We start from the raw sequence: 25574 nt of genomic DNA, 5'->3' as shown, positions 1-25574 counted from the left end.
CCGACAGCCGGCCCCTGTAATTATTACACCCTGCCGACGTCAGGCTGCGTGCGCGCTGTCGTCAGCGCGCCTCCAGGCAGGGCTGCTGTCAGTGACCGGATAGAGAGCAGCAGAAGAGGGGCGTTTTGCGTGTCTGCGCGGCGCGCCACTCGGTTTCACAGATTTACAACTGATCGGCAGTCACTCCAGATGTGAATTTCTACTCGCTCTTTTACTTTTCGGGTGTCGGGAGCCGGCAAAGGAGTGAAGGGACCTTTTTTTCCTCCCTTCCGTTTCTCCTGGGCAGTGAAAACTCTACCCAGCGGAGAGTCATATGCTGTGCATGACTGAGAGTGCCGTATTAGCTGGCCAGTCTTCGGCAGTGGGGCACCACTGATTACACAAGCCAAGCCTGTGTGTGTGCGCGATTCACCGCTCGCTTGTTTGTTGTGTTTGTTTTGGGTTTTTTTTTTTAAAAAGAAACATGGCTACTGCAATAAAACTGGGGCTCCGGCAGCTCCTCGAATACCTCCAGGACCCGCACAAGGTGGCGAGCTTCCAGCGCATCTGCGGCGTCAGGGGGACCTTTGCCGACGCTTGTAGCGACCAGACCCTGCGGAACGGCGACTGCAGCAGCCACGGGGACTCGGGGAGAAACGCGGGCAAGGGGGAGCCGGAGGATGGACAGACTGGGGGTCCCCGGCTGCGGGCAGCCGCCTCACCTGGGAGTACTGTCAAGCGGGGGGGCGCGAAAAACGGCCTCCAGAACGGCTTTGCGCCGACCCCCGCAGCAGCGGGCGAGACAGCCGGGCACGCCGCGGCCAGCGACGGCGGGGACCGGGAGAGGCTGGGGGGCACCGCTCCGGGGGGTTGCTCTGACCGCCCCGGCCGGAAGGAGTGGGTGAACGGCGAGGCCAGGACGAAGCCCCTGCGCAGGAACTCCCTGACCGGCGAGGTCGGGCAGGAGTTTGTGATCGAGAACCGACTCCTGTACTACCTGTTCACCTTCGGCACCGAGCTGGGCAACGAGCTTTTCTACATCACCTTCTTCCCCTTCTTCATCTGGAACATCGACGCCTATGTGAGCCGGCGGCTGATCGTGATCTGGGTGTGGGTCATGTACCTGGGCCAGTGCACCAAGGACATCATCCGCTGGTCCCGGCCCTCCTCGCCGCCCGTGGTCAAAGTGGAGATGTTCTACAACTCCGAGTACAGCATGCCCTCGACACACGCCATGTCGGGCACTGCCATCCCCCTGGGACTGTTCCTCTTGACCTATGGCAGATGGGAGGTAAAGTGGCTGTTTTGTTATTCATGCCTGTAGGCACGTACGTATTTACCTGGCTGTGACAGCGCTGTGTCGAGTAAGAGCCGGGGAGGCAGCAGATGGTTTAATGAATACGTTATTAACTGCTGCAGAGTGACAAAACCTGCAGGGCTTGGGATTGTGTCCGGAGGTAAAGTTACACCAACTTTCCCTGTGCATCGGACTGCTTATCCCGGGACGATGCACCGGCACACTTGACTAATTCTAGCAGCATGTTAGATACCACCATAGCAGCAGTCCTATTGAAGGCTTTCCTGTGGGAAAGTTTCAGGTGAGACGGGGTTGCAGTGTCCCTGATTTCCACCACAGGATGTGACAGCTGAAGTTGCGCTCGCCGGATTCTTGCCCTGCCGCTGTCGCAAGGCGACACGGTTGCACAACCGGCTCCTTCTGTCTCGGCCCCAGGTGGTCCAGCTGGCCCTGCCTGATGCCTGCGCCTCTCCGTCAGGCCCGCCGTGCCGGTGCGCTCCCTTCCTGCACCTCCCCGTGGAACGCGCGCGCACGTGACGCAAGGGCACGGCTTCAACAGCATCGCCCCGGCACTTCCGACACGCTGATCTGCAGGAGTGCCATCAGGCGCAGGCCGCCCTCTGTGCATATACATAAGAAACATCTCATCATTTGATTAGCAGAGTGCCAGAAAAAGCATCACCCCCCCCCCCCTCGCATGTGATGAGCTCTTGGAGGGCTGCGGTGTGGTGTTGGAAAGGTGTTTGTGACAGACCGGCTGGCAGCACGCACACCTTCCTGTGGGCCTCCGCTGTCCTCTCCGGTTACACTTCTGTCAGGGTGAAAGGCTGGAGCAGTTCGAGCAGGTAGCATGCGCTGGCTGTAAAGGAACAAGTAAAAATGTATTCCAGGCTGAAAGAGGGGAAAAGAAACGCAACGTTTCGGCTGTGGAGTCTTCTTCGGGTGTCTTCAGGCGGAAGACCTGGAGAGGACAGAGTGGACACCTGAAGAAGGCTCCACAGCTGTAACGTTGCGTTTCTTTTCTTCTCTTTTCAGCCTGGAATAAACCTTTACTTGTTCAATAGTTGAAGGCTCAGTACAATTAAGGACAAGCATCAACGATGCATCTTGATCGAGTCTGGAAAGATCAGGGCTGGTGACCGGTGTGATCCCAGCTTCGTGAGGAAGGACAGGTGTCCAGAGAGCCATGAGTTGTGAGCGGACGTGGTCTTCGGCTCAGTTTGGCACCAGGCTCGGGCAGCTGGGTAAAAACCAGGGGGCTCTTTGAGATTAGGTGCAGCCGTGGCTCGGAGTTGAGGTCGGGGGTGTGTTGCGAGAGCTGGTCAGTGCGAGTGCTGGTCTGTAACCTGCAGGGAGGGGGAGATCAGGCCTGACCGGTGTTACATACTCTTGAGAAGCATTGTGGTAGGAGAGAGAACCCGCCACGTGCACACGATCTGTCACCTCTTGCATAACTCGCTTTCTCAAAGCGCGTGGAAGGGACCAGGCGCGGACAGCCTGTTCAGGAAGCAGGCTGAGCACGAGTTGGGGTATGACTTACTTGGTGTGCCTGTGTGAGCGCCTTAGTTCACTTGGAAGGATCTGTATTTCAGAGCTGGAAGCCAGGTTCTGGGTGCTGTCTTTTCGTGCTCCTCAGGTGAAGTCTCTGCAGAGTCACTAGGGCATCAGTGTGGCCAAAGAAGGGGTAACGTCACCCCCCTCTGCAGGGACAGCGTTTCCTTCATCTTTCCTTAACTGACATGTCTATCACCTATAAAGTCATATACTCTATATATATAAAACGCATAGTTTTTCTTAGTATGCAAAGTGTATCTTCCAGTTACAGTCTGTATGTTCTCCCTTTGTTTGTGTGGGGTTCCTTCAGGTGCTCTGGTGCTTTCCCAAATCCAAAGACTTGCTGTTAAAAATAGATGGAGGGTTACACATGGGATAACATTAAGGGTCTGTTTTTACTATGAGCCAAGACCCTCTGATCAATTTGACCCTTTTGATAGCAGTGTTATGATCAAATAAATAGTAAGTGTCCAGGTCGGCTTACAAGTGTTGCTGCAGTACACTGAAGGGGGGAACAGGAGGTCTCACTGTGCAGAGTGCAGTGGGAGAGGAGGGTGGGTGTGTGTCAGAGTGTTCAGACTGCAGGAAATCAGCATTTCTGCGGTGCTGATGTCACAGTCAGGCCTGTGAGTGCTCTCCGTAGCCCACGTTTCCTCTGGTTGTCTGCCATATAATGAGGAAGTGAAAGCCCCAGTTCTGCCCTAACAAGACTTTGTTTTTACTTTTTCATGTTTTTGGTGCTTTCAGAAGAATTTCCTTTCCCTCAGTCTTCACATTTGTCTCATACATGCTCAGTGTCGCTTTTATGATTTCTAGTAAATAGCTGATAAGGCAACTACAAAGCAGGCATTCAGCATTCATGTGCAGGCTAGTTACTTGAGAATTGTATATTATATGGCTCATTACATGCACATTTTTAATTGGTGACTTCTTGTATTTGCATGTTCTCTGCTTGTGCATAAGTTCTCCTTTCACATACCTTTCACATCTCTGTGCCCCAAAAGTCTGTCAGCTTTCCTCCTTGTGCAAAGTGAGAACAAAAGGAGAAGTGTTCGTAACTCCTGTAACAGCACGGTCTTTCCTAACTCAGTGTGCGTGATCAGGCATTGACCCCTAGTTTTGCTCTTCTTCGCTGTGGGCGGCGCACCACGCCAGCTCTCCCTCTGCACCTCCTATGTGCCTCCATAGGCCCCTCTCTGGATTCTGCCTGTGTGGTGGATGGTTTTCACACAGGGGGGTTGTGTCAGTGATTTGGAATGCAGGCAGCATTCAAGCCCATGCAGGAATTCAGACCTGACTCGCTGCAGACTTTCAGTTATTGCATCCAGATGTTCCACGGTGAGGGAAGAATGCCCCAAACACAGTCTCATCTTCTGCTGAATGATCGCTACGGAAACAATGACCGTGCAATCAGTTTTATCGTACCCTAGGCTGAGAAGCAGTGGGTGATGATGAATTCTGTCCCAAGGTTTTTCCATCTGTTTTTTTTTTTCTAAAAAACAGAAAACATGCACTGCTCGTGAGTACTGGAGGACTAAATTCCAGATGTCTGGAAAAACCCTTGTTGGGTTCTGTTGTGATTTGGCTGTGGGAAATTACCCAGGGGCTGCTGCCCTCCTGTTGTCCCAGCATGCAGTGCGGCGGCGTGAGGGGGGTGAGGACTGACTGCCCACGTGTGAGCGAGATCACAGGGACGGCGACGAGACCCTCAGTGCGTGGCAGCTTAAGCCATCTCATGTTTATACTGAAGCAGACAAGCACAAATGAAACATCTGTCTGATGATGTACATCAGGCACAGGGGTGATGTCCATAAAGTACCAAATGCATATAATGATGGCTGTGTTCCAAAAGCCTGCAGTTGGGAAAAGGGGGGAGAAACAATTGGGAATGTTTTTTAAATTCACATTTCAGATTAGTTTAACTTTGGCTTCAGCTACGGGGATTACCATAGCAAAGAAGCTGTAATTACCTCTCTGTGATTAAAGGGTATTTTTAACAATGTGGACTTAATCACTGCAAGGTGATTTTGAGGTGAGCAGTGCATGGCTTTAGCAGTGAAAGGGGAGAGATGAAAAGGCAGCAGTCATATTGTACACTTTCGGACACTTTATTGTTAGAGGAAAGGTAAAGAGCCCCTTACAGATCCACTCAGGCTCAATTACAGGTCCCCATGTTCTTTGAGGGTAACAGTTTCAGTGGTAGTGTACTCGGACTCTCAGGGGCAGTACAAGTGAGGAGAAGCCATCTGCTTCCCAGCTCCCTTTTCATTTCAGAGTAATTGCTATGACATTGAATAATAAAGTTTAGGAGTGTCCCACACTGGACTATACAGTAAGTGCGCATACCGTCTTAATCCTACAAACTGACGTTTGCAGTGGATGTTCCAGTGTTTGCTGCTGGTGCAGCTTTGGTGTTAATGGATACTTTGCAGCTGATGGGGTAATCTGCTGTGTGTTGCTGTCTCGGCCTGCCGGGCGTGAGTCATGCCTTTTGTCCCGGTGCCGGCTGGCTCTCCCTCTCTGCTGTCGACTACAGCAGGGCCTCTCTGCAGCGAAGAGAGCGCGGTGACCGAGAAGGTCAAGAGTCCCATAGAAGGATTTCCAAATAAAGGAGAGAGCTGCGTCAGGTCCAAGGCAGAGAAGGAGAGTGCACAGCAGTGCAGGACAAGGAAGGGAATGAGAGATTTGGCACGCACAGCCTGAGACGTTCCCTGACGTGCTGGGAAGCAGTTTTCTTTCTTGTGTCTTAGCTGCGTGGGGAAGCTTTTCGCTGGGACAAAGATTTTGCTGACTCTCAAGGGCTCAAGAACTGACTGAAGAATATTGATGGTCTGAGCGTTTTATATTAACTCGGAAAAGAGAGAAATGAAGTCGGAGCTGGCCGGAGAGTATGCTAGTCTCGTGCCAACGCTGTTGCCTTCTGGCACGCCGAAGGAGAAACTGAAGGGCCTAGCAGACCGCTGTGTGTCTCTGCCTCTTTTGCCAGCAGGAATGTAGGATCTTTTCTTCAATGTCAGATCAGGTTAGCAAATGCGTTTTACCCCCGTGTTTGCCTCCAGGTCCACCGTTTCATAGATCTCGAACGGAGATCTATTAGTAACTGGGTATGGCCAGAATCGGGCAAAATGAAACCTCCTTTTCTCTAGCGACGGAATAGAAAGCCCTTGCTGAGTTTCGAAGCTGGGAGGACGTTAGGGTGTGCCTGCTGAACTATTTTGTGACCAATCCATGTTATTAATGTTAATTCCTTTTGGCAGTTTCTATGTCCAGTCAGGGTCCAAATCAAATCCTAATTCGTTTTTAGTCTAGGTCCAGTTGGGACTCCCATACAGTCTACATCAGGGGGGGCCAGTCTGGAGTGTCTGCAGGTTTTGGGGTCTCGTTAAAGCATCAGCTGGGAGAAGATGTTCAATTGGAACAATTTCACAATGAAAAAATATGGTATATCATAATATACGTTGTATATAATTTATATATTAGATCATGATAGTATATATCATTTACAGACATGATGATGACTCAAGGGAGAACGGAATGTACAGTACCTGTCCACTTAGAGCACTTTAAGCTCATCACCGCCTGTGGATGAGCTCTGAAAACCCGGGTGTGTCACGGTCATGGTCTCACTCACTGCTGCGGGATCGATTATTTCAGCCACAAATGGGTTCGCCGGTGTTTGTCGTGTCACCAGTGGCAGATCGGCCAAGTATTTGTCCCAGCAGTTTTGCGCATTGATTTGTTTTCCAAGCTGTTCCCCAGAATCCGAGGACTCGAGCTGGAGTAATTAGAATGCGTCGTGCCCAGTTAAGACGGTAGCGAGCTGGTTGTGTCCCGCTAAGAGCTGGGATGAAAATGGTGAACCAAAGGACACACTGGCCCTCCAGGACTAGACAGCCCTGGCCCACTTCAACAGCGGACCTGGATGTTACTGCTGATTAAAAGGAAATAAATGGGACAAGGGACCCAGAGCTGTTTTTCCAAAATAAATAGACATTTTGGAATAGATCACTGCTGAACACGTCCCTTTATGGAATAATGATCCATGATCTATGGGATGTGGGATAATGCTTAAGGATCTGAGCGATCAGATGCAGATTGTTTGTTTCCTCTGGATTAAGATGGGCACAGGCCTGGGCAGGTCTTTCCTTTGTCCTTGAGCTAGGATCACTCACCAGCAACACCTCCGGCTTATGTCACTCTGCACAGGGTGGACCCTGGATCTGTTTTGCTGCTGAAAGTGCAATTTCTGGGAATGCCAAGTGCATTCTTGCTAATCCTGTACTCATTAACCCGAGCGCTATCATGCGCAATGCTGTGATCAGCTCAAGGCGGAATCCGGCCTGTGTTTTATCACTGTCCATGTGAGTCTCCTGCAGCAGCTCAATGGAGTCGGCCTACTTCACAGCTGTTATCAGAGGATCATAAACGAAATCTAAAGCCCATTCAGACCAGCCAAGCATACTTCAGTGCCCATAAACTGTACTACACTAGCGCATTAGAGATATTTAATGTTTTCTTGGCACTGCTTTCAGACTAATATTTTCTATTGAGCTGTAGGAGTGTTGCTGTATTGTGGTACAATCTGCTGTTTGTCATAAGCAACTGTTTATCAGGGCTCTGGCCTTCAACCGATACTATTGACGAAGTTGTCGCAGAGAAAGACGTTATTACAAGACAAGACATAATTTAGTGTGAGAAGTAGTAGAAGGATAAGTATTTTCTTTTTTCATACTGAATCTGAAGCAAATTATTTTAACATTTTATTGGAATGAACAAAACCTCTTGGGAAATGAAGTATTTTTTCACAGCTTATAGATGTGAGCTGTATCTTTACATCTCCAGTTAAAAGGCTGGGGTACTGCTTGTGATGGGGAACATCAGGTTTTCCATATGCAGGACGCCCATCTCTCGATTAGCCAGTAAGACCTGAAAGAGAACTTTTTGACTTTGACTTTGGCTCGGGAAGTGAATAACAGAATGAATGTGGTGACAGTCTGAATTGTAGCTTAATTGTAGGGATGTATATTGAAGTAACAACAGCAACGAGAACAATTAATAATTCCTAACGCTTACAGTACATAGCACTTTTCTGGACACTCCATTCAAAGAGCTTAACAGGTAATGGGGATCCCCTCCACCCCCACCAATGTGCAGCCCCACCTGGATATGGATGATGCAACAGCAGCCATAGTGCACACAGTACAATCACCACACACCAGCTCTCAGTGGGCAGGAGAACAGAGTGATGAAGCCGGTTCAGAGAGGGGGATTATTAGGAGGCCGTGATTGGTCAAGGCCAGGGGGAAATGTGGCCAGGATGCAGGGGTAACACCTCTACTCTTTTCGAGAAATGCCCTGGGATTTTTCATGACCACGGAGAGTCTCATCCGAATGACGGCCCCTTTTTACAGTATAGTGTCCCTGTCGCCTATACTGGGGCATGAGGACCCACACAGACCGCAGGGTGAGCGCCCCCTGCTGGCCCCACTAACACCTCTTCCAGCAGCAACCTTAGCTTTCCCAGGAGGTCTCCCATCCAGGTACTGACCAGGCTCACACCTGCTGAGCTTCAGTGGGGCTGCCAGTTGTGAGTTGCAGGGTGATATAGCTGCTGGCAAGTGTGGACAAGCGTGGACATCTCTCTGATGCCTTTCTGTGCCTGCAGCAAACTCCATGTTTAATTCAGTAACACCAACCTCCATGACCCTGACATCCCTCTTGACAAATAAGATATTTACTCGCGTCTGACAGCAAGCCTTTGGGTCATAAAGCCGTACATCCTGCTGGATTGCGAGAAATTGCCACAGGGGTCCCAGTCCTGCATCTGGCATCGATAAACAGAGCTGGTCAAGGAGAGCCGGCTACCAAAGCAGCCTCTTAGCATTCAGGAAGAGGAGGCCTGCTGTGCTGCTGTCACGCCAGGCAGCGTGGAAACACGGATCAGCGGATACGGAGATAAGCTCTGGACAAGGTAGTCTGTTTCAGCTCGACTTTGCACCTCTGGTGACGCACAGCCAATGAAGTGCCATTCTGCTGAGAGTAAGGTGACCAGAGGAACAGCCCTGATGGACTGAAAGCTCTCCTCCCATGATCAGACTTTCTGACTTGTCTGGTTCTTACTAATCAGAAGTAACAGTGATTGTGTCCCCCAGTGGTAACAGTGATTGAGTCCCCAGAATACCCCCCTTTTGGGTAAATCCTTTGTCGCATTTCCAGGAAGGAAGACATTTTGACTCGAATAACCCAGTTTGAGTGTTGTTACTCTGCCCTCACTCCTTTCTGAGACGCAATGCAAGTGTTTTAAGTACACAGACTGTGTTATAGTAAATACGTTTGTGTTAGCAGTAAGAACACTTGTTAACATTTTGTTCATGGTTCATATCAGTTGATCTGTTTAATGTAACTAGCTCTTGTGTTTTTCTTTTGGGTCGGAATCATGTTTGTCAGTCAGGTAGTGAGCTACGACAAGCCACAGGAATCGTCCACACCTGTAGCAAAGCAAGCAGTTATTCAGTTCAGTTCAGTTTGATTCAGTACGTTATTGCTATGTCAGCAACGCTGATTGGAATTTGTTGTAGTGCAGCCCAGATAAAAAGTGTAACATATTACACAGATGACATACAGAATTGTCTAGTGGCCTCTAGATAGGAAGAGAAATCGTGAGAAAAGACGGAAATACATCCATTTAAAACAGGCCGTTCAGTCCCAAAGAGCTCACCTTTTCTTTTACAGGGCATTAATTGATCCCTACGCACTTTAAAACGACCTCCACATTTTTGTCTGCGTATTCCATGTCTTTAAATACCCTTGCACTTAATTGGAAATAACAAATAAGTTTAACTTTATCGATCCCCTTAAAAGGTTTCAAAAACCTTCAATCATGTCTCCCCTAAACTGTCCCTTTATAGGGCTGAAGAGGTTACTGTGCCTTTTTTAATCTGTCTGTCCTTTACCCCTGCTGTAAGTCCGGTTTCTGTTTTCTGGACTGTTCCTAAAGCTCATATCTCTTTATCATGATGTGGAAACCAGTGCTGTAATGAGCTAGGCAGTGTGACGGGAGATATACATCTTCCCCGTGCTACAAAATACAAACCTTTTATTAAAGACCAGAACAAGTGAAATTCTAAATACAATTTATTTAGAATCTAAATTGTTAGATTCTGTTAATACAGTGTTATTTAGGATTTTGAATTTAAAATCACCACCAGGCGTTTCGACGGAGGCCAACGGTAGTGTTTCTTTGCACTTCTTGAAGTGAAAGTTCCTGTGCTGTACTGTGTGGTTTGATTGTGGTCCAGAGCCTATAGGGACATGCTGCCTTCTGTTTGCATCACAGGATTAGCGGAGCATCACAGGCGCTTTGGGCTGCTAAAGCCAGCACACCGAAGCTGAATGGAGCCGTGCCAGAGGGATAGGAGTTTGACATTTCTGCTGGAAATAAATTGTAACCAGACATAAAACATATGAAAGGGCAGGCAGGGGAAATAAAAAAGCTTTCCTCAGCCCTGTCACCACTGCTCTCTACTTACTTGGGTTTGGGGGTTCAGGCTCCATGTGTTCAGGGTTTTTTTCGCCTGCATGTGTGTGTCGTTGCCATAAACTGTTATCCGGTGGTAGAAGATATTTGATTCAGCAGTTCTGCCCACTGTGGAGCTCTCCCCACCCCCAACTGAAGGATCAGCCCCTGAAGAGGGGCAGCCTGGGGCATCGTCAGCGTCCTCCCTGCGCAGGTGGTCAGGACAATGATCTCATCAATTATGCACCATCCCCGCGCCTGGCGGCGTGAGCTGAGATAAGGGCTCTAGGTGAACAAGTGAGCCAGCCAGTGCGGCCGAGCAGTTCTGTAGTACCCAGCCCAGCGCTGCTGGGAATTATGGCACTTGTCCATTTCTCTGAGGGAGAACATAACGAAGAGCATCTGCCCAGGCATGTAGATTTGTGCCACTCGCTGTGATTATAGGATTCCACAACTGGCTTGATGTGGATACTAAACCAGACTCGTCCCTGTGTATTTTGTGTGCTGTTCAGTAGCTTTTTAAACACCTCTGTTCTGTTGAGCCTACAGTCGGAGGTGTGGCTGCGCTGGGGCTCGGATTGCTGCTCTGCTGTGGGAGACTGTTGTACTCCCGTGTGTGACTCTGCCTCTCAGAGGGAAGGACTCATCTTATTGTACTGGAGCGCAGCAGGGCCAGGAATTGGAGTCAAATTGCCATTACTGCAGGGTAGACCAAGACTCAGATTCGGTCCACCTGGTTGTGGAATTAACCTGTATCATCTCCCAGTTTCATTCGACTCATTTGACATGGCAACAGGAATAAAAAAAAAAAGTGTCTCTCTTTGACTGGCAGTCTAAGCCATGTCCTGTTTTTACAAGCTGTGTTTTTTTTTTTTTTATTGATACCAGTATCAAGTGCTGGATGTGTGTTGCTTGTCACCTCGTTTAAAACAAATCAGATTGGCTTTCCTGCTTCATTTGTATGCTTTACCCTCGAGTTTGCAGGTCAGAAGTACAATGGAGTCTGTACATTCCTTTTCACCTATCTTTAGGATCACACACACAAGCCCTCCCTCATTTCTTCCTGAGTAGACCGTCCCCCAGTTTGGGGAGCTGCCCTCCGTACCACAGCTTCTCTTGTAGCCTTTTCAGCATCTTGAATGAGTTCGCCAAAGACAAGGCAGGTCACAGTGTTAGTCTCCGAGAAAGCGAAGAGATTTGTACTGTCAAGGACTACAAATACTGATATCCAAACACTGACAACTGCCTTTTTTCTTTCTCTCTCCTCCCGCCCTCTCGGCTTCCAGTACCCCTTCCTGCTGGGCCTGGCCTCGGCAGTGTGCTGGTGTTCCCTGGTGTGCATCAGCAGGATCTACATGGGGATGCACTCTATCCTGGTAAGAGACAAGATTCTGTGTGTTTTCATATCTTTAGGGGTTCCCGGTATATGCACTGACCTGAGGTGTGTAGTCACCTCAGTTAGGCCCTCCAGTGGTCTCCTGCACTAGGACAGGAACGTGCTCCAAACACAAGTTCTTTCTAACCATGGGACTAGAAAAGCAGGTTGATTTGTAGATGCTGGATCCCCAAAGCTTTTGGAGAGAAGATTCTTTGGTTCTGCAAGTCCATTAAACTACCCATGGTATGTCATTAACATCTTATAGCATCCTCTCATGCTTGGGTGTTTTATGTAAAATCTCCTCTATTGTTATTAATGTGGATGATGCACTTACATTCAAATTACTGAACTGCAAAGTATATAAGAAAAATAACCAAGGTGCAGCTGTCCCAAATAACATATGCTTCTCAACCTTTCAAAGCTTTGAAAAACAAGCAGAAGCTATCCGAACAGGATTGCAATATCTGCATTGCATCACTGCTGAGGTTATAAACAGAAGGAGGGAGGTTTTCACTCTTTCTAACCACCATTGCTGACAGAAAGTTTTTTTAGCCTTTCAGCTGTGCAAGTATACCAAGTGTATAGTGAATAGTAATATAGTAAAAGTAAATGAGGGAAGTTTATAACCCCAGAATTCAGAACTTCGCAGAATCACTGTTTGGCTGGATGCCTTACACATTCTCTGACCTGCTCTGTGCTAGCTGTTGGCTACTCTGTAGATCTGAGTACTTGCTGTCCTTGTTTTATTAACCTGCCCTAATGTACTCTTTGCCACATAGGTGTTGCTTGTGAATATTGTTCACTTTCTCCCAGGAGTCACTTGCAAAGCTCTTTTCTGCGAGTCAAAAGTTGTTTTATGACTCAATATACTAAATACAAATAATTAATATACAGTTAATTGCATTTAGTATAATTATTCATTTTCATATCATTAAGGACATTGTCATAGACAGTGGTACTCAGAAATACAAATAAAACAGGCCTATTAATTATTGCTAATAAGAACAAATGCCAAAAAAGTCACAGGAGGTAAAATTGCAGGCAGGAAATAACTACAGGTTTAGGAGCAGTCTGTAGTGCACTGGATCACATTGAATGTTCAGTGCAGAAAGTACATCTGTGTGTATTGTTTACATAGTAGATAAATCAAATAGAAATTGACACTTTAAACTGGAAACTACAAACCTAAAAAAGCTGCTGAAACAACCCAGCAGCTCCGTCTGCCCCGCTGACATCACTCTCTGCCACATCACTCAAGCAGTCAGGCGTTTTGAGTTCTGGAGTCTCGTCTTCAGGTCTCGTGATCTGCTGCAGAACAGCAAGAATTTAGTGGGATGAAAAACTATGGACTGGGACTGGGTGTGAATGAAAGCTAAGATGTCTCGCAAGAAAGCATATTCAGTCTTAATGATAATGCTCGATTTACAGTACATGTAACTGTGACACTATTAAACTGAATTGAGCACTGTTGAGTGCCAGATGCTGTAGCTGTGGGGATTATCCACATGATGAGCTGAGCGCTGTGTAGCTCTGGGCCCTGAGCCCTGCCTGTTTTATGTCATTACTGAGGTCCCTGCAGGAGACATGAAACCAATATGCCACCTTGCTAAAGTGTTAAGAGTCGCCATTATTTAAATGAGTGCCTGTCCTCTTAAAAGACTGTTTCTGTGCAATAAAAGCCTTATCATAATTCATTACATGGATCTTTCCCCTGCAATTTCCAACCGAACAAGTCAGCAGAAATAGAACAGATTTCCTTCTAGTGCCAGCTACAGTGAGAGTATGAGTATGAGTCACCACTGCCTTGCCTTTTACAGACATCTTCTGTAACACAGTAAGGTTCTGTCTGCTATAGAGAGAAAAATCTGTTCAGGTGGGGGGTAGATTTCTTTGGTTCTACAAAGCGATTTGCTAGGCAAACGCATCAAGATATGCAGACTAGACTGTTGTGCTGTAAATTAGCCAAGATCGAAAGGTTTATTAAAGCTTTCTGCCCATTTATCGGTGTATCCTTTTGAGCTATCTGTAACTGGAAAAAGACATACAGCATGTCATTGAGAAAGGCACAGACATTAGTGGGTCTATAGCATTTGTAAATCAGCCTATAGGCATTGTTGCGAACAAGAATGCTGTTTCTTCACAAGTACAGCGCTCTCTGTGGTCAGTAAGGAGTGTCTGTGCTCCCTTTACTGGAAACCATTGCCATGACTTCAGAGGGGATCACACAACACGACAGCTCTCAAAGATGCCAGCAAACCCGTGCAGAGCCCAGGCTACTTTTTCACTTTTAAGGCAAACGTTCAGTAGTGCTAAGCCAAGCTTTTAGACTTCACTGGCGTGGCGAACGTCAGTTAGTGCTAGTGTTAAGAAACTAAGACAGGAAGGTGAGGCAGGAGCATTGCAAAATTTTTCTGAGGCCTCTCTGTCTTGAAGGAGGCACGCACTGAGAGCTAGCTCGTACAGTAATACAGTTCGGTAGAGTTCCTGCTGTGTTCGGGCAGAGAAAGACTTGGAAAGTCTTGAGGAGGCAGCGTAAGGATAATGTGCTGTCTAATTCTAGCTTGTTTATCAATAGCCCCAGGCACTGGGTGTCTGTCTGATGGTAACATTTTGTGGTTAGTCTCCTTGCTCTGTACGTGTAACAGCAGAGAGCCATTCTTTACTGGTGTTGTGTCAGAAGCATATAAGTAGCTTAAATGCCAGTAGAGACTGTAAATGACAGTCTTGTTCTGTGGTTTGTGTATTTAAAGAATTTAATAAATCAAGAGCTTTGACCTTAGCTCCTACGCTGTTTTCAGTTTTATCACAATCTATGATTCTGGTGGCACGTCAGAAAAGGCCTTTATCATGAAACTGTGATTGAGGTTTTTTTGTGCTCTCTGTTTACTCAATTTCTGCGTACATTAGTCTCCCTTATCTTAAGTTCCCAGGTCACAGTTTCCTCTGGTTCAGTATCCCGAGTCTCCTTCCAGCTTCCAGAATGTGATTGTGCAAGACCCACAGCTCGTTTCCAGTCAATGAGCACTTAATCACCGAGTCAGTGACACTTCTGGCAAATTCTGCTGTAGCTGGGTAGCCCTTCTGTCCTCTTAAAGAATTGACGTCTAGCATTTCTCGGTCAGTGAACCTCAGTGTTTTTACGCAAAGGGGTTAAAATCAGTAAAGTGTTGTTTCTCCTTATGTTAGCATTCATTTAAGTGCTGAGCAACGGTCTTTAGATCACAAGATTTCAAATGCATGTGAATACCCAGCCAAAGCAGGCATGCATATACAGTATGTTGAAGCAAGTTAGTGCTTATTTAAGACCATAAAAATGGTTCCAAACAAGAGAAGGCCGTTTGGCTCCTCCAGCTCTTCAATAGTTTATTGATCCAGGAATGTCATGCGGCCAGTTTTCGATAGGAGCCAGTGTATCGGCTTCAACAACAAGGCCAGGTAGCGTGTTTCAGGTTCCCACGGACCCGTTTTATGCCAGTTTCAGGTTCAGAGGCCTGCCAGTTTACAGTATTAACGGTGTCTGTGGCTTTTCTTGGACGCGAGAATGAGGTCTCGTTAATCGGGCCTCAGAGCTGCCCTTTCAAGACCGCCGAATGGAAGAGAGAGCCGGGACCCCGTAGGGCTGGTCTGCGTGATGGGGCCTGCAGAGGCCAGAGGAAGAGCAGGTCGGGCTGGTCACGCAGGGCTGTGGGCTCCTGCGTCTCGGGGATCACAGGCAGATAGGAGAGCAGGCGCTGGCAGCACATTCACGGTCTCTGTGTGAATTGCTGCCAATGGTTTTATTGGCCCATGGACGTGGTTCATTTAATCTTGTGTGAAACACTCGGTGTTGTTAGGAAAGGAACAGACGAACAGAAAGTAACATTCAAAATAAATGCTCAGTGAAAGACAGCACTCTTGCATGTTTTATGTACGTTTAAACATACGTCCAACGAAACATGAAGCGGATCCGTATGTAATAAATGATTCAGAATTAGAAAACATTGCATGCGAAGACAGGATAAATAAAACTTGTGCAAATGTTTTACAAGGCTGCAAATGGGGAAAAAATAAATAAATCAATTTGCTTTTCCTCAAAAGTATTGGTTTTCTTAGTGGCATGGTAGTGTCAGTAATGTTTCATGTTACAGTGAAAGCCATAAGCTTACTGTGAAAGATGGGAAAGCTGTGAATCATCAGATGGAGATGGACTGCAGTACAGTGAAGTCTACACTCTCCTACTCCCCTGCATCACTGGGACAAAGGCAGTCCCTACCGAGCTACAACACCCCCCATTGCTCGGGGTTTTGCTTAGCTCTCCCATGTTGGCGCTCATCAGAGTGATCCCACTGGCAGCAACACATGGAGGGGCGTGGGGTCAGAGGGCAGCGAGCTGGATGGCTCTAGTCCCAACAGCGGTTGAGGCAGAATGTGTGCAGAGGTCTTGTATCACAGCTTCCCTGGAATTTCACACTCAGTTCATAAGCACTCCTCAGTACCGCTAAGAGCTCAGTGTGTCGTATGAAATGCACAGATTTCCCTTGCTTTTTTAGAAACACACATGAGATTTCAGTATAACTTAAGGCCTGTTTAAATGTTGATTTTCCCCTGCCTCATCTATAAAGGACTTTGGGAACACTGTCAGTTTTAGCTGTGAGCTTGGCTCTCCGTTGTGCCTCCTCGTCAGTCTGAGCCCTGCTGCACTGCCTGGTCAGAGGACCTCCTCAAGAAAGCACAGTTCCGTGGAGGACCAGGGCGTGGGAGATAAAAACCGCACTCTCTAAGGCACAAGCGCAGGCTGTGCTGGCTTGGCATGGGCTGGCCCTTCCTTGTGATGAAGCTCTCTAGCTCGCAGTCTCCACACTTTTCCTGCTGCAGGTCACTGAGAAGTGGGCAGTTGACCTTTGAACTGACCTTTAAACCTTTGACTGAGGTGGGCCTGGAGCGGCTGGGGCACCCTGCAGAAGCAGGGACCCATGGAGACACGTCATCCAGGCTGACATGAGAGCTGTTCTCGTGTAATGACACCCAGTGAACATGCCCAGTTTTGTGTTTTAATGACATGTAGAATAATATGGATTCTGGGTGAATTCCTCCAAAATAGTTATGAATTAGACTGTGAATAAGATGTGTCCACCAATTGCACTAAAACAGTTGTATTTACTATTTACAAAAAAAACTGTGAATTCAAACACCTGACTCATTGGCGCTCGGTCTTGATAAATAGTCTCTTTTAGTGCAATTAATTTCAAATTCACATAAAGTATCATTCAGAATGATACAGCATTCGCCTTAAGACACAATAAAATAACACTGAAAGTGAACAAATAGTAATGAGACTGATACTCTTCATACAAATAATTTGTTTTTGAATTTCAATTTCAGTAGCAAAGCCACAGACATTTACCTTTCATCTCACACAGTTGTTTGACTTGGCTGTTGTGTTGTATTCAAAGTGAACCGTTGCTCATTTCAGGTCCAGTCGAATGGATAAATGCATGTTTGAAATCTTTTTTGTCTAAAAAGTTCATACTTTCATTCATTATAAATCCAGACAGGGATAATTGAGTTACACACTCCTGACTTTAGACAGAGCGTCTTCTAAGTGAATCCATTTAACTAATTATAATCTACTTCATTTACACACGGTCTGAGACTCCTATTGTCCCAGACAGATTGTCCTCTCCTGTTACCTGCTGTGGAGTGAATACTAGAATGAAGTGTTTTCTTCTGCGCTTTCCTTGTTCCCCTGTAGCTCATTTTCATTGGATGCTTTATCAGTCCTTGTGTACAAGTCCCTTGCTGATGCTTATCTGTTTGCAGGGATGAGTCACTAGCCTCAATTAGCCAGATATGAGAGCTGCTCTCATGTCAGTCAGCCCCATGCGAGAGCTGATTTCATTTTCCTGCAGCCCTGCAGTCGGCTTTCAGTGTGGTAGGAGACTAAAGATTAATATACAGTAGAGATATTTGAAGCCAACAGGTTTTTAAAAGGTTCAGCCTGATGTGCACAGAGCCTTAATACTTACACCATGCAATACAGTGATACTGCAATACAGAACACAGTTCAATTAATTAAAAATAGGAAATGTTGGCATTAAGACTTTCATTGGCCACTTTTGGGCTTTCTGGATCCCAGGGATTTGACTGGCTCTTAAATTTGGACTTGGGTTAGAGTCCTCTTCAAGGGACCACATTTCTTGTGGTGCAGTATGCCTGCCCTGTCGCTCTGTGTTCAAGCTGATTCTGTCGGCAGCTCTGTGCAGACTGCGTGGCTCAGTGGAGTCTGCTCTCTGGGAGGCTGAGGTGTGTGTACTGAAGGATTAATAGCATTTAGAGCACAAGCCAGCTGATCAATCCTGTCTTGTGTACAGCAGCCAAGCCAGAAAACCTATGGGGGTTTCTCTAGGATTAGAGGGATTTCAGAAAGCTCAGACCTTTGTGAAGATCATTGGAGGAGGCACTCTGTCACCAAGAGTACTTTATTGCAAAAGCAGAATGCATTGCTTCCAGAGTGAGAGCCTGGCAGTAGTATATCTTTAATCTTGTCTAAAACTCGCATTTTTCCAGCTTTCTCGAATATCTCTTATTTGTGAGGTGAAAGACCAAATGGGGCTGTAAGTCATTTTTAGTCAAAATATTTCAGGCCCAAGAGGAAATCAGAATGACCAGTTGTGTGCTCATAAATAACATACAGTTAAAACCCTTCCCCAACAGTTATAGTAGAGAAGAACAGACACCAGTATAGTACTGACAGAACAAAGAGAAGGTTCATGTTCAGAGGTCCGTTGTCTGCTGTGAGTTGAAATGGACCCCAGATTTTAAATCGGAGGTCCCTGTTTGGCTGTGGTTTGCTATCAGCCTCTCAGGGACTGGGCAGCGCTTGTGAAAGAGTTCAGGGGACTTTGGATCAGCCAGTTTCTGAAGAGCTGTGCTGAACAGGAACAGTATACCCAAACGCTGACATGAGAATCGTTACACACTTTTCCTCTCTCTGTAGCTTAAAATATAAAAACGCTGTATTAACACTTTATTACTCTATTAAACAATGTATTAATAGAACTGTAAACAAGAGGTAAATATATACTTTACTGAATTAAAATAAAATGTATTTTAATGTGCAACAATAACCAATAATCCATCAATCAGTAGTATATAATTTCAGTTTGAGGGCAGGCTAGCAAAGACCCTCTCAACCTGCCATTCAGAGACTTCTTTTTGCTACCATTCATTGAGAGCTTCAGTCAGCTGAATTGTTTTTAATTGGAATAAAACGTTTTGCATAAGGTAGCATTTGCATATCCAATAGTACCTTTAGATGGTGGAATATTTCTGTGCAGTCCGCAATTTGAATATGGCTATTGTTTTTTCCCCCACGTCAAAACACATCGCACCAAGGAACACGTGTGTTCACTATTTTCACGGCTGATTATGGCTGGGTCGGGGGTTCCTTCTTTGGGAGCCGTGGCCTGGGCTCTGAGTGTGATCCGTCGTGCTGCTTCTGCACGACTCGAACGAGAAACGGGGAGACGCCCCAGGGCGGCGGTGATTAATGCGTGGAAGCTGCGCTGCGCTGCTTTCCTAGCTGTTAGCCTGCCGGCGTTTTTGATGTGTGTGTGTGTGTGTACGCGCCGTCTGATCTGCATGTCCTCTGCTGTTGTGCAGGACGTCGTTGTGGGGTTCCTGTACAGCATCCTGATCCTGGTGGCGTTCCATCCGGCGCTGGAGGTGATCGACAACTTCAACCTGACCTGCCGCTACGCGCCCCTCATCATCATCAGCCTGCACCTGGCCATGGGGGTGTTCTCCTTCACCCTGGACACCTGGAGCACGTCCCGGGGCGACACGGCGCAGATCCTGGGCACGGGGGCCGGCATTGCCTGCGCGTCCCACCTCAACTACCTGCTGGGCCTGATGCCCGACCCCCCGCTCACACAGCTGCCTTTCTCCCCGCCGCCCTTGAGCGCCGCCCTGGTGGGCAGGTGCCTCGTGCGCTTCGTGCTGGGCGTGGCCGTGCTGCTGGCCACCCGGGCCGTGATGAAGGCCCTGACCATCCCGCTGGCCTGCCGGCTGTTCCGGATCCCGTGCCACGACGTGCGGCAGGCCCGGCAGCGCATGGAGGTGGAGCTGCCCTACCGCTACATCGTGTACGGCACTGTGGGCTTCAACGCCCTGTTCCTGGTGCCCTTTCTCTTCAGCTACCTCAACCTCTTCTGATGCCGGGGAGGAGCTCCTCCCCTCTTCTCTCCACACGTCCCCCGCGTACCCCCCTCGACCCCGAGTCCCCTCGGCCCCCCGGCTCCTTGCGTCTCCAGAGCCGACACGGGAGGGAGTGGATTAAATCGACCACTTCCTGCTCCCACTTGCTGCCTTTTATTGCGTTTTTGTTGATGATTCGTTTTGGTCATTGTTTTTCATTTTTGTATTTTTATGTTACCTTTTTTTTTTTTTTAAAAAAAAGAAAGAAATTCTATTTCCGCAGCTTGCAGGCAGTTTGCAGAGCGGCTACCTTCAGCTGATAATGGCGTCCGGCCCGGCCGGCCTGAAAAGAAGGCACTTTTGGGATGCGGGTTCGTCGTGCGGCTCGTTGTGCCTTTTTGCTCGCAGCACTGATGAAGCGGGCTGGAATCCGGGCTCTTTGGGAGAACACATCTGGGTCTGTCCCAGCGGAAGGGCGCTGTGTACCCCAGATGGGGGTGATACAAGACTGATTACGCAAATTCATTCGTTTGGTGAAGATTCTGCATCCGGCCCCCTGCCGTTCACCACCCTGCACCCCGAGAGAACCGGCAGAAACACGGGTCTCGTGCCCAGCGGACAGAGATCCAGTCTCCACTACAGGCCATGCTAGTTCCTCCTTTAGACAAAGGCTCACCCGCCGGCCCATATCGGACATTCTTGAGTATTCTCCGTCTTCCTAATTTGAGGGATCTCTGTTAGAATAGGTATTTCGAAAAACCCGATGTACTGTATGTGGAACTGAATTTTTTATTCCTCCCAAAGGGCTCTGTTCCAGTTCCCTGTGGATTGTCTCCCACAGTGGTGCAAAACGTGTTCATAGAGCTGAAGAACAGATTTTAGTGCTGATAGGACTGTTAGGAGTGAAGCCATGAACAAGCACATCATATGGTTAAAGGAAGCATCACTTATAATAGATTTCTTCCGGTGTGCGGCCCAGTAGACGTACCTTGACTGTGTTCGTGTTCGTGACATTGGAAGTCGCTTCCTGGTCTTCCTGTTTCCCTTTGAGTAATCTCAGTCTTTGGATCAGGGCAGGGCTGCCGGTGGCTTCCTGACTGAGCTGAAAGCCGCCTGGGCCTCGTACACTGGCTTCCTGTGGACTGAACATCTTGTATAAGAAGCTCCGTGTCGCTTCCTGGGCTAAAATCTCCAGAAAGGAGGTGGTCAGGAAAGGGGGGGGGAGTGGGGGAACTAGGAAGTATCTCTAGTCAAGAGGTCAGGCTGACCTTGAACACAAGACAACACATCACGACAAGCTGCTACCCTCATTAAGCAGGAGGGCGCTGTGGAGTTGTGGCTGCAAGTAATGCTTTTATTAATGTCATGTAAATATTGAAAGAATCTGAACACCCCCCACCCCCCAATCCCACAGTGGGCGGCATGGCATGAGAGTGATAGGAGGAGAACAAGGAGCCGCACTCTGGGTCTCGGACAATCTGGCGTCTGTCCTTCTACGGAATGCGCTGTAGAGCCGTCCCTTCCCGCGCCACCGAGCTGGTGACCAATGACCGCGAACTGGGCGATGGGCGATGGGCGCAGTTGCAGCAGCTCTGGTGGGAGGTGCTTTATCATGAGCCGCCAAGTCCGACCTGCAGGTGTCCCCCGGAGAAAGAGCACAGTCACAATGAAAACAGTTTCAATGCTGCGGTCGGATTTTAAGAACCGCTCAGCCCATGCTGTGCGCCTCTGCTTCTGGTCTTGCTGTAGTTATCTGCTCTCATTCATGGCCTATCCCCTCACACAAGGCTCACCTGGAAAGGGCAGCTTTTGGGCATTTGAAGGTCTTGGGGAATCCAACTGAACAGGATGGAAGAGCTTATTCAGTCTTATACAGTATTCATTGTCTCGCTTCCAAAATTACCAAGCTCTTTATTGCATTTGTACGGTACATAAATTATAAGTAAATACTGTAAGACCTCATTTGTACAAAACAAAATTGTGAATTTAAAAGGGCACTGTTATTTGAAGAAGGAATATCCTTGGATTAGAAGAGATTTACAGAATGTTAACCACTAAAAGCAGGCAGGCTTTTTCTTTCTGGTTCCCTGCTCTGTGACTGCAGTGCTCTTGCCTCACTCTGTCCTCTGCTCGTGCAGAGAGGCTGCAGTGCAGCCACTCTGAGAAAAAAGAAAAGCCAGGAGTCAGAGAGGCTTTCTGTGTTTCCTTTGTTTTTTTTATTTCTCCTTGTCTTGTGCTTGTTTTGTTCCAGTGATCTCAGTGTTGGGAAAGGTGTAATTAAGAATATTGTGTCACATCTATGAATGGGATTTTACAGGGTTGGATTTCTAAAGTCAGGGTTATTTTGAGCTTGCATGCAGTTTTGTCAAGAAAAAAAAATGTGCCTTTGTTTTGCAGTTGCCTGCTGTAACTCTGCTCATTTTAATCTATGATCACATTTATGTGAAACTACTGGTTTTACAAATGTCACCTGCTAGGAAAACATATTGAATTACATTGAAATAAGGAGATGTTATAACTTGTAGTCTTCTGCAGCATAGAAACTACTTTTGATCGACTTTTCCATTGATTGAAACGCTGTGAACTGAATTTTAATCTTGGGGATAGTTCTGTTTAGGATAGCCATTCCTCTTTTAAGATTGTTTTTTATTAAATCGGTAGAAAGCAATAAAACTGAGTATCCCATCTGAGGCAGCCTTACCCCTGGACGTTACCAGTCCCCAGTGTTGTATGGATTTTATTTGGCCTTCAGATTCGACTGTTTTACTTTACTTTACAGCAAGGAAAGCCAGCAGAGCACAAAACATCAGGTCCTAGTCTTTCACTAAGGGTTGTGAACCCAACTCAGACTCCAGCAAGCCATGTACATCCTAACAAACACAGGAGTAAACCTGGTGTCGTACAGATCAATGTGTAGTGTTTTATAGTTTTCTGCCCTTAAATCTAATCCCAGATCATTTTATTCTTCTCGCTTTTACATACATACTCTTTTTTTCTCTTGATTTTATCCAAGATGAATGTTTCCTCTCCTACCTTTACTATTCTGTTTCAAGATGAAAGTTCAGTTTTCGCGGCAGACAGGAGCAGTAGTTAAAGACTATTCCTGAAGCAGTCGTGGTCAAGTAGTCACATGAGCTTAAAAGTCTGTCTCATTAGGCTCAAAACCCTGTAAGTCATCAGTTTGGTGGCAGAAGAATGTCGTCTTTGTTTGCATTTTTTTACTGTCTCTAAGTTCTTACGTGTTCCTGCCAATGCAGTGTCCAGTCCAAGCTTTGCATTGGTGCATTCTGAAGTTAAGAAAATTCAAATTTAAAGAAACTGTGCAAATGGATGGTAGCTTTTACTATGAAATGTTGACCAAAAAAAAGAAATCGTCCCCTAGTTTTGTGGAGAGGAGTACAGCTTTGTTATTCTAGATACCCTAGTGCCTTTACTGTAATAAAGTCTATGTCCAGGAGCACTGAAGCCTTCATGCATCTTCTTGTGCTTCAGAAAAGTAGGCTGCAGTTATCTTCTGAAAGAATTTTAGAATGTGTTGAAGAAGAACAATATATGAGTACATATGGGTCCATTGTGTATTCCAACTGTTATTTGTCTTTAACTACTTGATGTCTGGTCATCCTGTAGCAATTGCACTTGTAAATACAGAATTCAGTTTTGTGTGTCTTAAAGGGCATCTGTTTAAAACAACTTCTGTATCCTTTCATTGCTTTGATTTTTTTTTTTATTCTTCATTGCTCTCTTTAGTAAAATGTTTGTCCAGAATTAATGATTGGTGGCCTGCGTAATAAAATTTGCACAAAAGAGACATCTCCATATTTTGGGGACAAGCTCTTAACTGTTGTAAACAGTGTCACATTTTATTTTTAGAAACATACATTTATTTTTATATTTATATTTTTTGATCAGGCTGTGAATCAGAAGGCGTGGTGGTAATGCTGAAGGAGGTCATTGTAGTCGGTATGGAGGTTCGTCAGGTCTGATCATTCCAGAACTGACCTCCTCAGCTACACCAGACACCAGAAAGTGTCCTTGAATTGCTGCCGTCTCCAGCTGATTGACAAACGCCAAACCACCTGCTGTCGGGTGTTAGAACTGATTGACAATTCCCTGCAGTTTTGGCATTTATATGACAGGAATCGTCAGACGAGGACTGTGGTTTGCTTAAGTCGGTTTAAAAAAAGTGAGTAATCTAGAGGTAATCTGTGTCAGAACGGTCCATTGAGCTCATACTGTAGTTCCAGCTCAGGTTTAGTCAGCATTTGCTGTGGGCAGAAATCTTATTGCTGAGAACAAAAGCACAAGAATACCCACAGTACCTGTGAAAGCTCTCACAGGACTGGGTGATTTGGCACTTTCTGATTAGTGGGAACTTCAAAATGGCACGTGCTGGTAACTCACTTCAAAGCCGACAACGCGGGTGTATCATTTCATCTCGCCAGCGCAGGGAGTATCTGGAAATTCAAATGCCGTGTGTGTACTGTATAATGTATATACAAAGCCCTGCTATATTTAAATGAGCAACCTCCCTTGCATAGGAACCTTCCCACTTCTGCATCTGTGATATAAGTGTTCTATAATTTGACCATCTGCCTCAGGCCCTGCATGATGTACACGGGCAAGCTGCCAGTTTACTACTGTGCTTGCTCTGTTTTGTGCTTGGTGTTTTGTTCCAGTGGTATTCTGTCCGTGGAGGTTGAATAAGTTGAATAAGGCGGGGATCTGTATATACACAGGGTGACGGTCAAATCGCAGAACATCAACATCCACCACCACAACCTGTTACCTTGGTTTTGTGATGCTCCAACAGTTATGAGTTATATGTCGATAACTGCAAATAGTTTTGCTTTTTAATTAGAAATAAACGGAGAAGTATACATTTGGTCACCACGGTGTGGAGCTGATTTATTTCTAAAAAGCAGTCTGACCTCTTATTCTGTATCATAAGTGTTCTAGCCTGTAGGAGCATATTTTTAATTCTGGTCCTCGTCCTCGTGCATGCAGACCCTGCACCTGCAATCAGCTTTCTCTCCTGAGCAGCTCGACTCCATTGGCACATAAGGAAAACCTTTCTCTTCTGTGTGAACTTTGCTTGGTTTAATACTCTTTAAGCGTTAGGCCTGTGTCAGTTCTTCTTAGCGTGTTGATTTACATCGACTGAAATATTAATGTCCATTTCAAAGGATCCGGTTTTCCAGGTTACAGTTTGCTCTAGGCTGTGTTACACTAAACTGCTGAGCAGTGGAAACGCACGAATCTCAGGAGGGAGGGGGAAATGAGGCATTGTTAAAGGAAAACCTGTTCAAAACATTCCAGTTCACTGTGTTAAATGCCATCGATTCCATTCTCATTGTCTCATTGAACTGTCTCCAAGAGGAGTTAGACTGTACTCGTGGTGTGGGCCTCAGAGGATTTGTTTAGGTTTCCAGGAGGTCAGAGTATCACTGAGCTCACCCAAACAACTTCTCAAATACTAATCATTAATAATAAATCCTTACACTTACATACTGTAGCACTTTTCTGGACACTCCACTCAAAGCACTTTGTAATGGGGACTCCCCTCCAGCACCACACATCAGCTCTCAGTGGGGAGGAGAGCAGAGTGATGAAGCCAGTTCATAGGTGGGGATTATTAGGAGGCCGTGATTGGTAAGGGCCAATGGGAAATTTGGCCA

The 25574-nt window shown here is 46.8% G+C and overlaps 1 protein-coding gene across 1 annotated transcript; it reads left to right on the top strand.

Moving 5' to 3' along the window:
- The first annotated feature begins 103 nt into the window (after positions 1-103).
- Positions 104-24786, top strand: sgpp1b (sphingosine-1-phosphate phosphatase 1b). Its single transcript, XM_006632334.3, has 3 exons — positions 104-1270; positions 11633-11722; positions 19366-24786. The coding sequence occupies exons 1-3, from the start codon at positions 464-466 to the stop codon at positions 19915-19917; spliced, it is 1449 nt and encodes a 482-aa protein (XP_006632397.2). The 5' UTR covers positions 104-463; the 3' UTR covers positions 19918-24786.
- Positions 24787-25574: the final 788 nt, after the last annotated feature.

Source organism: Lepisosteus oculatus, chromosome 8, assembly GCF_040954835.1.
Source record: "Lepisosteus oculatus isolate fLepOcu1 chromosome 8, fLepOcu1.hap2, whole genome shotgun sequence".
NCBI classification, from domain to species: Eukaryota; Metazoa; Chordata; class Actinopteri; order Semionotiformes; family Lepisosteidae; genus Lepisosteus; species Lepisosteus oculatus.
The sequence above is the reverse complement of the archived record's forward strand: the minus strand, read 5'-3'. Positions and strand labels throughout refer to the sequence as shown.

Coding starts and splice junctions, on each gene's coding strand:
- sgpp1b (XM_006632334.3), top strand. CDS start 464: ATGGCTACTGCAATAAAACTGGGGCTCCGGCAGCTCCTCGAATACCTC. Junction 1,271..11,632: donor TGACCTATGGCAGATGGGAG/GTAAAGTGGCTG, acceptor CTCGGCTTCCAG/TACCCCTTCCTGCTGGGCCT. Junction 11,723..19,365: donor TGGGGATGCACTCTATCCTG/GTAAGAGACAAG, acceptor GCTGTTGTGCAG/GACGTCGTTGTGGGGTTCCT.